We start from the raw sequence: 13491 nt of genomic DNA on the forward strand, positions 1-13491 counted from the left end.
ATAAAGAACAGAAAGTCTTAAAAAAAAATATTGCAGCTGCTATATCTAAGCATGTGTAAGCTGCAACACAACAACCCCCTTGTGTGCAAGGGTGAGCATAAACTTGGCATGCCTATATCTTCATGGTCAGATTATTATCACATCCCTTGCCCAACCTTGCTGATCCCCCTGTTGTGTGTGTGTATTGGACGCTGTACAGCATCCAGTAAATTCTAAAGTATACGCCTTACCACACACTTCCCAGCCCACCTCTCCGCCACCTCTAATGTGTATGCCTCCAAGCTCTCTTATCTCAATAACATTAGGCTTGTCGTACATGGCCATAAGCAGGGAGTGTCAAGGGATTGGCAATCATTCCTTTATTCCTCCCACCCCATCCCCCTATGGCCTGAGGATGGTTTTGACTGTCTCCATGGAGTTAAAATGCTCCTGAGACATGTGATGCTGGTGCAAGTTGATGAATGCTGATTTTAGGATCTGCACCCAAGGCAGGGGAAGAGGAGAGGATGCAACAGGCATTTGACCGCTAAGAAAAAAAAAAGTACATAAACATTTAATATTAATATGTCTAGATTATATGGCATGCTTATCCAGTGGGTAGACATTGCCATAATGTATTTTAGGATCACAAATACTTTAAAGCCCACTTCCAATTTCTTTAAAGTAATAAGAAAATCAGACCTCCAACAGGTTTAAGAACAAAGCAGCTCTGGCTGCAATACTCTCTTCTCTAGTGCTGTCCCCCACAGACTCTCCAGCCGTACTGCCAGTGCTGTTTCTCCTCTGGATTGAATGACACCTGGGGGTTTATTTACTAAAGCTGGAGAGTGCAAAATCAGACTCACTTCTGCATAGAAACCAATCAGCTTCCAGGTTTCATTGCCAAAGCTTCATTGAACAAGCTGAGGTTAGAAGCTGATTGGTTTCTATGCAGAAGGGAGTCTGATTTTGGACTCTCCAGCTTTAGCAAATAAACCCCCTGGTGTCATCCAAACCACATGCTGTGAGCCCTAGTCATCAGGAACCTGGCCGTGGGTGAGGCTCACAGTACTCCTGCCTTGGAGGAAGGAATGCTCAATGGGCCAGTGACATCGCTGGACCGACCTAAAGACCGCAGGAAAAAAGGCATGTATGAAAAGGAGGTTTTAAGGAGGAAGTGTGAGAGATTGTGTTGTGAAGCTGGGCTTTATCCATATTCATAACATTACTAATTATGCTGATCACCTAACATTTATATCTACAGTATAAGCAAAACATGTACAATTACTCACGTTATTTACATGTTTTAGCCTGGAAAAGCTTTCAATAAAGAGTTGTCTTTCTCTATGATTTGTAGCTGTTTAGACTTGCTTAATGTGAGGCCTAAGCTTTTACCTTCTTTTATTTAAAAGAACATCTTTGCTGGTAATTTACAGCCAGAGAAGTACTAGTGCACATACCCTAAGAGGTTAGGATGACAGCAGATCAAGTATTTTATGGCTGAGGACAGCACTTACATGCCAAGTGAAGTGGGACTTGGCTGGGAAAACACCGGTTTAGTAATCAGTTCAGGACCTTCAGAAAGCTTCTGCAAAGCTGTTGAGACAGGAGAATGATCTCATGCCTGAATGGGAATTTGAGACAGGTGTCCAGTGCAGGGAACCAAGCCAAATACATCAGACTAATAACCACATTGAATGTATAGTTGTCATGACATGTACTGTATATGAACCTAATGAAAAATAGTACAAAATAAAGTGAGAGGAGCCAACAATGAAGTCATTCTAATATACACACATTTCCGAAGCAGGAAATTGGTATGGAAAACTTCAATAGTCAGGCAGAAAAAAAGAAATATGTCCCAAATGTATCCCAATAAACACAAATATTCATGACCAGTGAAAGGGAAAATGAGTTCACCATTCCTGACCCCACCTGTGTCACATGATTCTTTAAAATCTACATACATTGTTCTCTTAGAAAAGCCTTGCCTCAGTGGACTTGGACATTGTTATTATAATGCTCCAGCATCCCAAGTCAGTCCATCATGGCTAAGCTTTTAAATTGTTGATGGAGATAAAATCATATCCTGCTGATCACCATTATCACATCTATGGTAACCAAAGGGAATACAGTATATTGGAGGTGGATGCATTCATGAGTCATATCCAAAGCCTGGTTCAATGGTGTTATGCACATTTTTAGGCTTCACCAGTGTCTTTCATCCTGTCAATTGATATGCAATTCTTTATCACAATCCAAACTTGTGGCTCCAGAATGTTTAATGGCTCATAACTCCCATAACGTGCTTTACACAGTAGTAGTAATTAATGCCCACCCCAGGATGATCTATTGATACCCATCCTCCCCTCTTCTCTTTCTTCTCCAGTTCTACAACTCCCCACTTTCTCTGGCATATAATGCTACTTATTTGCACGTTTTACCTTTGCTGTATTTGACATTCGTTATCCCCCTCATAAAGAAATACTTTCTAGAATACATTGTAAGTTTAAAATTAACTATGAGGCTTTGTTTTGCTACACTATTGAGCCTTGTGGAAATTTATAATTTATTTTTTTATCTACAGTGGGGCAAAAAAGTATTTAGTCAGCCACCAATTGTGCAAGTTCTCTCACTTAAAAAGATGAGAGAGGCCTGTAATTGGCATCATAGGTAGACCTCAACTACGAGAGACAAAATGAGAAAAAAAATCAAGCAATCACATTGGCTGATTTGGAAAGAATATATTTGCAAATTATGGTGGAAAATAAGTATTTGGTCACCTACAAACAAGCAAGATTTCTGGTTCTCACAGACCTGTACCTTCTTCTTTAAGAGGCTCCTCTGTCCTGCACTCATTACCTGTATCAGTGGCACCTGTTTGAACTTGTTATCAGTATAAAAGACACCTGTTTACAACCTCAAACAGTCACACTCCAAACTCCACTATGGTGAAGACCAAAGAGCTGTCGAAGGACACCAGAAACAAAATTGTAGACCTGCACCAGGCTGGGAAGACTGAATCTGCAATAGGCAAGCAGCTTGGTGTGAACAAATCAACTGTGGGAGCAATAATTAGAAAATGGAAGACCTACAAGACCACTGATAATCTCCCTCGATCTGGGGCTCCACGCAAGATCTCACCCCGTGGGGTCAAAATGATCACAAGAACGGTGAGCAAAAATCCCAGGACCACACGGGGAGACCTAATGAATGACCTGCAGAGAGCTGGGACCAACCTAACAAAGGCTACCATCAGTAACACACTACGCCACCAGGGATCTTGCTAACCGTGCAGTTTGTGTGCAATGTATCAAGTGAAAGTGATCTACTGACACTGCACTTGCTGGAGGAGAAGGGGGGGTTAAGCGTAAGGACTAAACGCAGGTTCTGGCAGGTGCCGGGGCTGATCCTGCTAACGCTGCCTTTTTGGGGACATTATACTATTGTGAATGCTGGTATAGTGCTGATCTGATCAAAGATATTGATCCGTTCAAACGCTATACTAGCAATGGAGGTTAATTGTGTATGTGAGCGTGTTCCTGGCAATCAAAGGGTTAAATGTGATGACTGATACAGTGGCGGGAAATCTGATGCTATCTGGGAGGGACGCTAACGCTATCTGAAGTCGCTTTTGACACTAATACAGTGATCAATAAAAAAATCTATACACTGGCGGCAGGGCAGTGAATGGGTTAACTAGGGGGAGATCAGGGGGTTAAATGTGATCTCAGTGCTTTTACTGTAAAAGTGTAGTGCTTTGACTCACTTGGATCTTATTTCTTCTCTCACTGGAATGGAATGTGCTCCAGGGACAGAAGATTGCATCATTTCCTGTGCCTGTGTATTGTAAACACAGGCACATGAAGATCTGTGATAGGGCAGGGATCACTCAGCTGATCCAGGCGGAATATCATTGGCATGAATCTGCTGACTGATCAGTGCTGCAGTAAACCTGCTATAGGGTGGAGCTTAACTGATTACTTATCACTTTGTCCCAATTACTGTATATGACAGCTGTTTAACAACTGTTTATGGTGTTCAAGGGGTTAACTGTAGCCATAGCATAGAGGGAATATCCTATTGCCTCTTGGGGGATCAGGAAGGAATTTTTTTCCCAGCAGGAGCAAATTGGATCATGCTTTGCTGGGTTTATTTTGCCTTCCTCTGGATCAACTGTGGGTATAGGATAACTTTTTCCTTTTTCTTTTATAGTTGAACTGGATGGACTTTTGTCTTTTTTTCAGCCAGACTATGTAATACATCTGCTATAAATTCAACAGTATAAACCTGCACAATTCATACAATTGAACAAAAATTACTAACGCGACAGTAATGAAAGATATATAGTAGTGTAAAAAGGAAATAAAATGCATACAGCTACATTCTCACTAGTTCTTGCAGTTAGGTTTTCACCCCAGTACCAGCATGTTACACCCCCTTTCTTTCCAGGCCATTTTTCAGTGATGAGATAGTTTGACTGACCAGTACTCTGTCATGCAACACTATCAATTTTTTAAGATATTTAAAATTATCAACTCAGAATAACTGTTCTCCATAGCAGCCATTTTACTACAAGGGCTGGTAGTGGGGTGATTATATGTAGGAGAAATTATCTGGGACGTACACAAATTTTCTGCTTCCCAAATGACTTTCCCCCTGCATTTAAATGCACTTGTGTTAACATGTGTTTAGACATGTTGAGGGGATTTAATTTGCCTCAGGAAGTACAGGATTCTATTTTCTATATAACGCTGCTAATTACATCTTGTGAATAATACCAAATAAAAAATCATTATACATGAATTCAGAAACAACCTATAAATGCATAAAAAATAAAAAAACACAAAATAGCAGTAGGGTATGAGAAAGAGGTGATAAGAATATTTTATACTATACATATATACTGTAGATATCCTCACAGTAAATTATAGTATCAATATTTGATTTTGCAAATAATAAAGGGCTTTTTTTAATATTTTCAGAGTTGGAATTACTTTTTTTTCTCCTAAATCATGTATTTAAACACCACTTATTGCTCTAATGTGGAAATAAGGATGGTTGTTATATGACTGTGTTCTAGTTGCCAGGCCGTCATATTGATGCAATGGCGTCCACACTTTCAAAGTCATGGATTCAGAACAAGGATGCAGACGAGCTGCACCTATTGCAGCCAGGCAACTAGCGTGTTTAGAAGGTCAAAAGTGACAGTCTATATGTATTTCTTAGATATTTAGAAAGTGAAGGACATTTTTATGTGCAAACCTGGATAAAGCACATTTTGCTATAAATATCATGCCCTAGTGTAGATTGGCAACAAATGTTGATGTTGGGTGCTTAGGATCTCCTGAGAGCTGCAGGCAAGTTATGTTGAGCTTCATAAAAAATAAATAAATCTGTCACTTACTGTGGAATGGGAAGAACTTGTGAAATAACTGTATTATGCGCTACAATCCTCTGAACATACTGTATATAAAACAGTGTATGTCTGTTTATCAACCTACTCCTGTTATACATTACTAGTACAGTTTTTTTGGGGGCGAGGGAGGAGGGGATGTTTTTTTCTGAACTATTTTATTAAATCTGGGACAGGTTAGGAAGTTCTATAATGTGTTTTATAATATGTAGCACATGGCTTTCTTAAGGGGTATTTGTGTTCAATATTTAGCTCTCAGCAGATGATTATCTCCTAGAGAAATGATAAAGATGACGTTTAACAAATGGCACACATGACATTCTACATTGACAGCAGAAGTGTGAAGGACTCATGTCTTCTTTCATCTTACATAACTCTGTAACTAATACTTAGCTTTTCATCTGCGTAGGGACCACAGCGATACAGTACCTAGTCAGTAGCCCAAGTAACGATGCCTGCAAACACCACTAGCCAGAAGAAGCGCAATGCCTATGCAGCGGTCGCTGTAGATCCTGACACCGGGTACAGCACTCCAGGGGCATTTGAGCTGGAGAGGTTGTTTTGGCATGGAGCAGCCAAATTCACACATGTCAATGAAGTTTTCCCCAATCTTCACATTGGAGATGAGTGAGTATGAATATGACATCGCCTAAATTATTATAAAAGTATATATTGATTGCACAGCTTAGCTTCAAACATGCTGATATTTATAGCTTTTAAAGCTCTGAATAAGAAATTTCAGAATCCTAAATTGATTTGCTTATTGCTGAAGTCCCAGAATACCCCAGGCAGTTACACAATAATGAATCAGGCTTCATAGGTTAAAAAAAAATATTCAGAAAGGCTGGTAATACTGTGCTGCATAAGAGCGACCAGAACAGCAAGAGCAGACTTAGTGTTACTAAAATCAGGACCCTGCATTCACTATATCTGGTCTCCCACAGTACACAGAACATGAAATTGCAATTATTTGTTAAAGCTTGTAGGAGTTTTCATTCTGCTCTAGGAGGATGCAGAACCCATCACCTCTGTCTGGACAGTGTTGATTGGCCCTGTGCTGATGACATGCACTCTCCTGAGGAAAAAAAAAGCCTCTCTAGCAGTACACACCAAACTAAGCATGTGCAAAGTGACTCCACATAATATGTCTTATCAGGAGATAAGAGGGGGACACTTGAAGTAGGGGAGGATCAGAGAAGACAGGATCAAACAGCCTTTTTACACAATGCAGAGGATTAAACCTTTAGGTTCCACAGTGAGTATAACAAGCAGACTTTACTGCATATACAGACTGATGTTATTGTTGTGGGTTTAGTAACACTTTAAAGGAAACCTGTCCTTATGGAAAAGTGGTGGCTGCCATTGTGGACTTATGAAAATGTAATTTGTCTGGCAGTTAAGTCTCTCAGGTGGAGATAATACTTGTTCCAGGTCCATGACTTAGAAGTTACTGAAACCAGGCAACTAGCTTTCTATTTTTTTTGAAAAATGGCAGCCCCCACATTTATCCAAGGACAAGTTTACTTTATGAAAAAAAAAACAAACAAAAAAAACACGTTTCTGGGTACAAAATTTTATGTTTATTACAGTGACCTAGCTGCCAGGATCACAAAATGTAAGCAGCCACCCCCATTTATATATATAAAAGTTGAAATTGTACCTTTCCAGCTGGCAGTCCATTGTTATCTTGATAAGTGCACCACTGCACTTATCCACCACGTGTTGTATTGTAAAATTTGACTAAAATGTTTATGTATAATGTTAAATCTGGTTTTACAGAAAAACTGCTCTGGACCGCTATGGTTTGGAAAAAAGTGGCTTCACACACATTGTAAACGCAGCACATGGGCGCTGGAATGTGGATACTGGAACAGAATACTACAGTGATATGCCTATTGAATACTATGGGGTAGAAGCAGATGACTTGCCCACCTTTAACCTGAGCCAGTTCTTCTACCCGGCAGCGGAATTCATCCACAAGGCCCTGAGCAACCCCAGCAGTAAGTCTGAAACCTTATACCTTGTCACAGTGCAACATCTGCGATTTACATTCTGAAAAAACTATATCGTTATTTACCTCCTATAGAGGGCATTGCTATACTGCTCATTATTTTAAGCAAAACCGCGTTTAAAAGTCATTGGTCATGGCTGTTGGACCAATCTCAGTGTCAGTGTCCAACTCCAAAAAAGTGCTTTCTTCTCCTGCCTAGGCTAGCCAGTTATTAGTGAGGATAGTAGGGTGTAGAGTGGCAGAAGAAAGCAAGCTTTAAGTATTCCACTGTGTTTTCAGTTTACTACATTGTTTGACATATAAAATAGGATGAATAGGCTCATCATCATGTGAAGTTATCTTTCGCCCTCTATTAGACATGTCCTGACAGTAACATAGGATCATAGCATATGTAGTTCTGCTTTCATCTACAAAGCTGTTAGGGCCTATTCAGACCTGTGCCCTCTGCAGCAGTGCACAGGTAAAATGCATGTCTTACCACAATGCACAAACTGAGGGATTAATGTAGAATGGCACCTTAATGCACAAATCTACAATAGTGGGCAACACACCTGCCCTGCAGCTCACCATCAAGCACTTGTCATGCATCGTGGTGCACTGCATTAAAAAAAAAAAAAAAAAAATATTAAAACTAAAGTTGCAGGTTTTTTTTTTGTTGTTCAAGTAACCACCCCCCTCTTTGTCCCAAGTGCGACCTACCTGGTAAAACACAAACTTCTTCTCCACAATCTTCCCTGTGCTGAACAACATTTCCAAGAAAAACATGGTAGCTTGGTCCACTTCCTCCTGCACATGCACGTTGTAGCTCCACTCATTCCTACAGATGAGCCATACCCATGGTGGTCTTCAGTTGCCATGGCTTTTCATAGGAATGAATGGAGCTGTAACACTCATGAGCAGTGGAAAGAGGACCCCCAACTGATATGCTTTACTTATCCAATGAAGATTGAAGGATCTGGAAGGAAAGTATTTTCCCAGGCAGGCTACACTCAGGTAGGTTTACTCGATACTAAAATGTAAAATCGTCCTGTAAAGTGTGTCCCTAGGTATTTTTTTTTTATTTTAGTGAGTGTGGAAGGGTTAGAGCTTCTGTCAAGTTTGTATTGCTGTCTGTGTCCCAAATGGGGAGATTCGCCCCTTGGTACTGATGTCTAAAATGATTGATTTTCACTCATTTTCTGTTTCAGTAGCAATAGAGTTGTCCTCAGAGCAAGACATGAGGAGATATCCAATAGGAGCACTTGCCCCTTGGACAGCTATCCTATCTTGTATCTCTAGGAAATTTTTCCAATGGTACACAGATAGCAAAAAAATAATGGAGATAAGTCTTTTTACTGAACATCAAATCAGTTTCTTCTTCAGAGTTCATTAACCACCTCCCGTCTGGCCGCTGTATATAAACGGCCGGGCGGTGGCAGTGTAGGGGTGGTTGCCGTTCATAAATGGCGCCCGCCATTTTGGATTGTGCGTGCTCCCTGGGAGCGTGCGGCACCGCGATCCGGTGCCCGCTGTGTCCAAGATCGATCTGTGTGAGGTCCCGATCATGTGATCACTGATTGGCCAATCAGTGATTACATGAATAGGTGTAAGCAAGATGTCACTTCTGACATCATTGCTCACTACGTGTGAAATCTGTGAATGATCACAGAGATCACATGGTACAAGGCCATTCACAACAGCCTTGTACCATGTGACAAGCTGTGACCAATCACAGCTCACACAGTATTTCTCAATGGCTGCAAATGCAGCCAGAGAGAGGGAGAAATGATTGCTTTTACAGCCATTATGGGTGTAAAAGCAATCAGTGTAAAAAAAAAAAAAAAAATCTTCATCACCCCCCACAAGTAGTACAGTGTCACCATGGTGACACTGTACTGCTAGGGTGACAGTATGTTAAAAAAAACCCCAAAACAAATAAAAAATACAAATGTAAAAAACATTTTTTTAAAAATTCAAATTTTTGGTTATAAACTTTTTTTTTCTTATTAAAGATATCAGAATACATTTTGGCCAAGATTTATGGAGAAAGATTATTTATTTGCAAAATTTTATAAGAAAAAGGTTTTTTTTCAAACTTTTTCATTTATATAGCAAAAAAATGTAAATCCCAGTGGTGAATACCACCAAAATAAAGTTTTATCTGTCTCAAAAAAATGCTTAAAAATTCATATGGGTACAGTGTTGCATGACCACGCAATTGTCATTCAAAGTGTGACAGCGCTAAAAGCTGAAAATTGGCCTGGACAGGAAGGGGGTAAAAGTGTCCGGACATGAAGTGGTTAAAGCCAAGTACACACCATCAGCCACTGGCTGCCAGCATTGATCAGATGCTGATCAAATTCTGGTTTTCCAGCATGCCCGTTCAACAGAAGCTGGTCAGGAGACCAGTTTCTTTTGGACAAGGAGCTGTACACACAGGCCGAAAGTTGGCTGGTTCCTGCTGAAGGGACACAGAATCAGATACAATTAGATAAGTAGGTTATACTGCTTCATTTGGGTGGAACTGGATTCTGGCAAACAAAAAGGGTATTTTGACTTACTGTAAATTCTGTATCTTAGAGTATAGTACAGAACACAGGTACGATATTTAGACTGTGGGTTATAGGCTCATACCATCAGGTGACTGGAAACTGGCAAGCTTTGGAGGACACATGCCCTGGGTGCCTCCCCTATAACCCTACTCCACTCCATGAGATCTCAGTTTTGTAGCAAGCAATCCAGAATACCCAAGGAATGGAAGGGAGGGTGTCCTGTACTCCAAGATATGAAATTTACAAATAAGTCAAAACTCCTCTGATCTTAAATGTACACTACAGGATACAGACAAAATAGCCACAGACCCTGGGACATCTCCAAACAACGAATGTGAAGGGTTGGGCAACAAGTAGGCAAACAGGAACAACAAGGGTCCAAAGACCCAACTTCAGAGTGCTGCCGCAAGAATATTGCAGCTGAAAGCTTCATCTACAGAAGATTGGACATTTACCTGGTTGGATTTAGAAAAGGTATGGACAGAGGACCAGGTGTTGACCTTCCAAAGCTGGGCTACAGATGCTTGGTGCCAGAAAGCTCAGGAAACTCCCACCAATATGATGTCATGGATGTATACAAGCGCAGTAGTAGATTTGTTCTTTAGAGTTTAAGCTCTAACAATCCGATATCTTATCCATCAAGCAATAGTATATTTGGAAGCAGGGTGTTTCTTTTGGGGTCCTGAGTACAGGACAAATAGGGAATCCATCTTCTTGATCTAAGCTGTTGCTTTGAGGTAGGCTAACAGCTCCGACTACATCCAGGGAGGTTTTTACACACTGACACAGGTCAGAAGTGGAAATGAGGCCTGTTGGATAATTCTCAGTCACCAGCAGTGGAGCTATAGACATTGATATGAGCTGAAGATATGGAAGAAAAACAAGGAATGTGTGCCTGGCACTGTCTTAATGTAAGATACATCTGTACTGAGTGCCTCAGGTAATTCTTTACCCTGGTAAAATAAATAAAAAAGGTGTGAATCTTCAAAGAGAAAGGCGCCCCATAAGCTACAGTTGGTCACATTCATTTTAATGCAACTTGCCAGTCTTAAATAAATAGGAGACTGGGTTACACTTACAGGCTGTACCACAGTGTTGAAACTGGATTGTACTCTGCATCATATCACCTGTTAGTTGCCTGTGAACTGTTTTCTGTGTTTTAAAGAGATGAGTGTGTAAGAGGTTCATACGAAGATGCGGTAACCTCAATCCATAAACTCACTTAGAGAAAGACAGTATACAGTATCTAGGACACAGCAAAAACTGAGCCATGGCTCTAAGGTAAATGTCACAATGTAAAGCCCAGCGCCCAAGGCCACAATTCTCAGCTCATAACATTCAGCAGTTTACTCAGAATGCAAATGTACAGACATCAGTTGTGAAACCACTCTGAAAAGGAGCCGTGCCGTGCAGTTAAAACAGCTTTAATGCGAAGCATAGTTGTCAAGACATATCAGGATTTATTGCCCCATGTAGAGGCTTACATACACTGATAGACATCAGAGACTGGGCTTCAGCAGAGACACAGTGATCTGTGGCTGACACAGGACACGAGAGGGCTGGAATGCTCCACATGAAGAGTTCAGTGCTCAAATGCCATAACAGGCTAAAGTGTTAGTAGATCATGAGCTGGAGTGACCATTCTGGCCTCTGTCTCTGAGTTAGAGATCCAACGAGTTGCCTGCAACTTATACACACCAAGAATATACTTTGTGTACTCATAAGTCATCACGCACACTTGACGTTTTTACAGCTGCTGTTTTAGGCTTTTGACCTTTTTATCTACAGTTAGTAAACCCCCCAGCCTGTTATCCTATGTGTCCATGCACACACAGACAGTAATCAAAGGTTTTTGGCTGGGACATTTTTTGGCTGGAAAAAAAACCTAGGACTAGTGGGTTTCTAGAGGAGTTTTTTATCTGTAAAAACGCTCTAACGCTGAAAAGCGTGGCAAAACACAGTAAAACTCTGCAAACCGCCATTTTTGACCAAAAAAAATTGGGGGGGTTGGGTAAAAAAAACCCCGCTAAAAACACAAACGAGGGAAAACACTGCTAAACGCGGCAAAACGACGCTAAATGCTAATGCAAAAGCGCTAAAAAAAAGATGAAAAACTCAAGTTTTTAACCTGAGTTTACACAGCTAACGTTACCAGTGTTATCAAAACGCCCGTGTGAATGAGGACTTTAACAAGCTGCTGAGAACAGGAGGTGTAAATAGGTGAAAGTGAGACCAAATCACTAAAGGTGTCAGCAAAGGCAAACTTGGGCAACAACCATTTGACCCTCTCAGAGCAATGCTAAGGGAACTCCCTTACGCTCAAAAAGAGGGAACATTGTTGGAAGCCCGTCCACCAAGAGCCATTATGTTGTTGCCAACCTACCAAAACTGTCAAGAATCGAAAAAGACCCCTGATCGTTGTATTGGACTTTTAAGGCAACTTGAAAAAGGACTGAAGTAAAATAAAAAGCTCTTAGAAAAACAAATCTCAGCAGCTACATCTTCAAGAACATAGGTAATAAACTTTATGTTGTAGAGCATCTTCTTTCTTCCACTGTTGGTAAGGAGAAAACAAAACTTCTTCAGTGGGATATCCAACGCATTTCAGACCAATATATTTCATCAGGAGTAGAATTACAGAGGAGGATGGTAGAGCTAGGTTCACAATACAATAAAAAAAACAATAAGGATGTACATGTAAAGCTGTATACACAGATCATGTAACACATGATAAAACACAGACCATCCATAATACATGCCGTTACAACAAACATAGCCGTATTACATTAAAAACAGTCTGTCGTCCTCTGTCAGCACCCCAGTGATTCGCCAGGTGTCGGTCCCCCTGGGAGAAAGTTCACAAGGTACCACACTGAGGTTGCCACAAACAAACCCCCAGAAAAACTAGAAAAGTTGAAAGAGCAAGAAATATTTCACACACACATTCATATCGCAAAAAAAATAAAAACAAACAAAAAAAACCTTATGCAATATGTATTCCTGAAGATAACATGTATGGGAAAACCGATTTGTCATCCACAGTGGGTTCTCTTTGATAGTTTATCTATCATAAAGCGGAAGATGAATCTATCGTAGAAAGAAAGCTGAAAATGTGACTATATCAATGTGGAGACAAAGGTACAAATTGTAGATGTATAGTACAATATATCCTTAGATTCAAAAATGATGAGTAACCCATCATTCTCTAAATATCTCGAGGATAAGGTGGCCGCTACATAGGTTGTTCTATAAAGTAAGAAACTAATCAATAACGAGAGGGATGAAAGAAAGAAGAAAACCTCCAACTATCCTATAGTAATAACACAAAAAAGAGCCACAAAAGGAGGGAACATGGGGTATAGAGCATCAGTCCAACGCAAGCATTAGCGACACAGCACTTAAAACTCCAGCACATGGTGGTGCTCATTAGTATACTGTGCTCAAAAATAAAGGATAAAGTCCTTAAACATTTATATTAGGGGTGTACCTGGAAGGCGCTCTGCAGCTAACAAGTGCAGTATTGAGATGCTAAAGAGCACCACATGCAGAGCCCA

General features: G+C 40.5%; 1 protein-coding gene across 3 annotated transcripts in view; it reads left to right on the top strand.

Moving 5' to 3' along the window:
• Positions 1-13491, top strand: part of LOC149458236 (dual specificity phosphatase 29-like) — a 44207-nt gene that overhangs the window by 25274 nt on the left and 5442 nt on the right. For all 3 annotated transcript variants that reach the window (XM_089682587.1, XM_089682586.1, XM_089682588.1), the window contains exons 2-3: positions 5805-6022; positions 7175-7395. In XM_089682587.1, the coding sequence (XP_089538713.1) occupies positions 5847-6022; positions 7175-7395 (397 nt within the window). In that variant the 5' untranslated portion in view covers positions 5805-5846. The remainder of the gene's footprint in view (positions 1-5804; positions 6023-7174; positions 7396-13491) is intronic.

The sequence above is a fragment of the Staurois parvus genome, unplaced genomic scaffold, assembly GCF_062004578.1.
Source record: "Staurois parvus isolate SC_StPar_1 unplaced genomic scaffold, SC_StPar_1.0 ptg000291l, whole genome shotgun sequence".
Classification (NCBI taxonomy): domain Eukaryota; kingdom Metazoa; phylum Chordata; class Amphibia; order Anura; family Ranidae; genus Staurois; species Staurois parvus.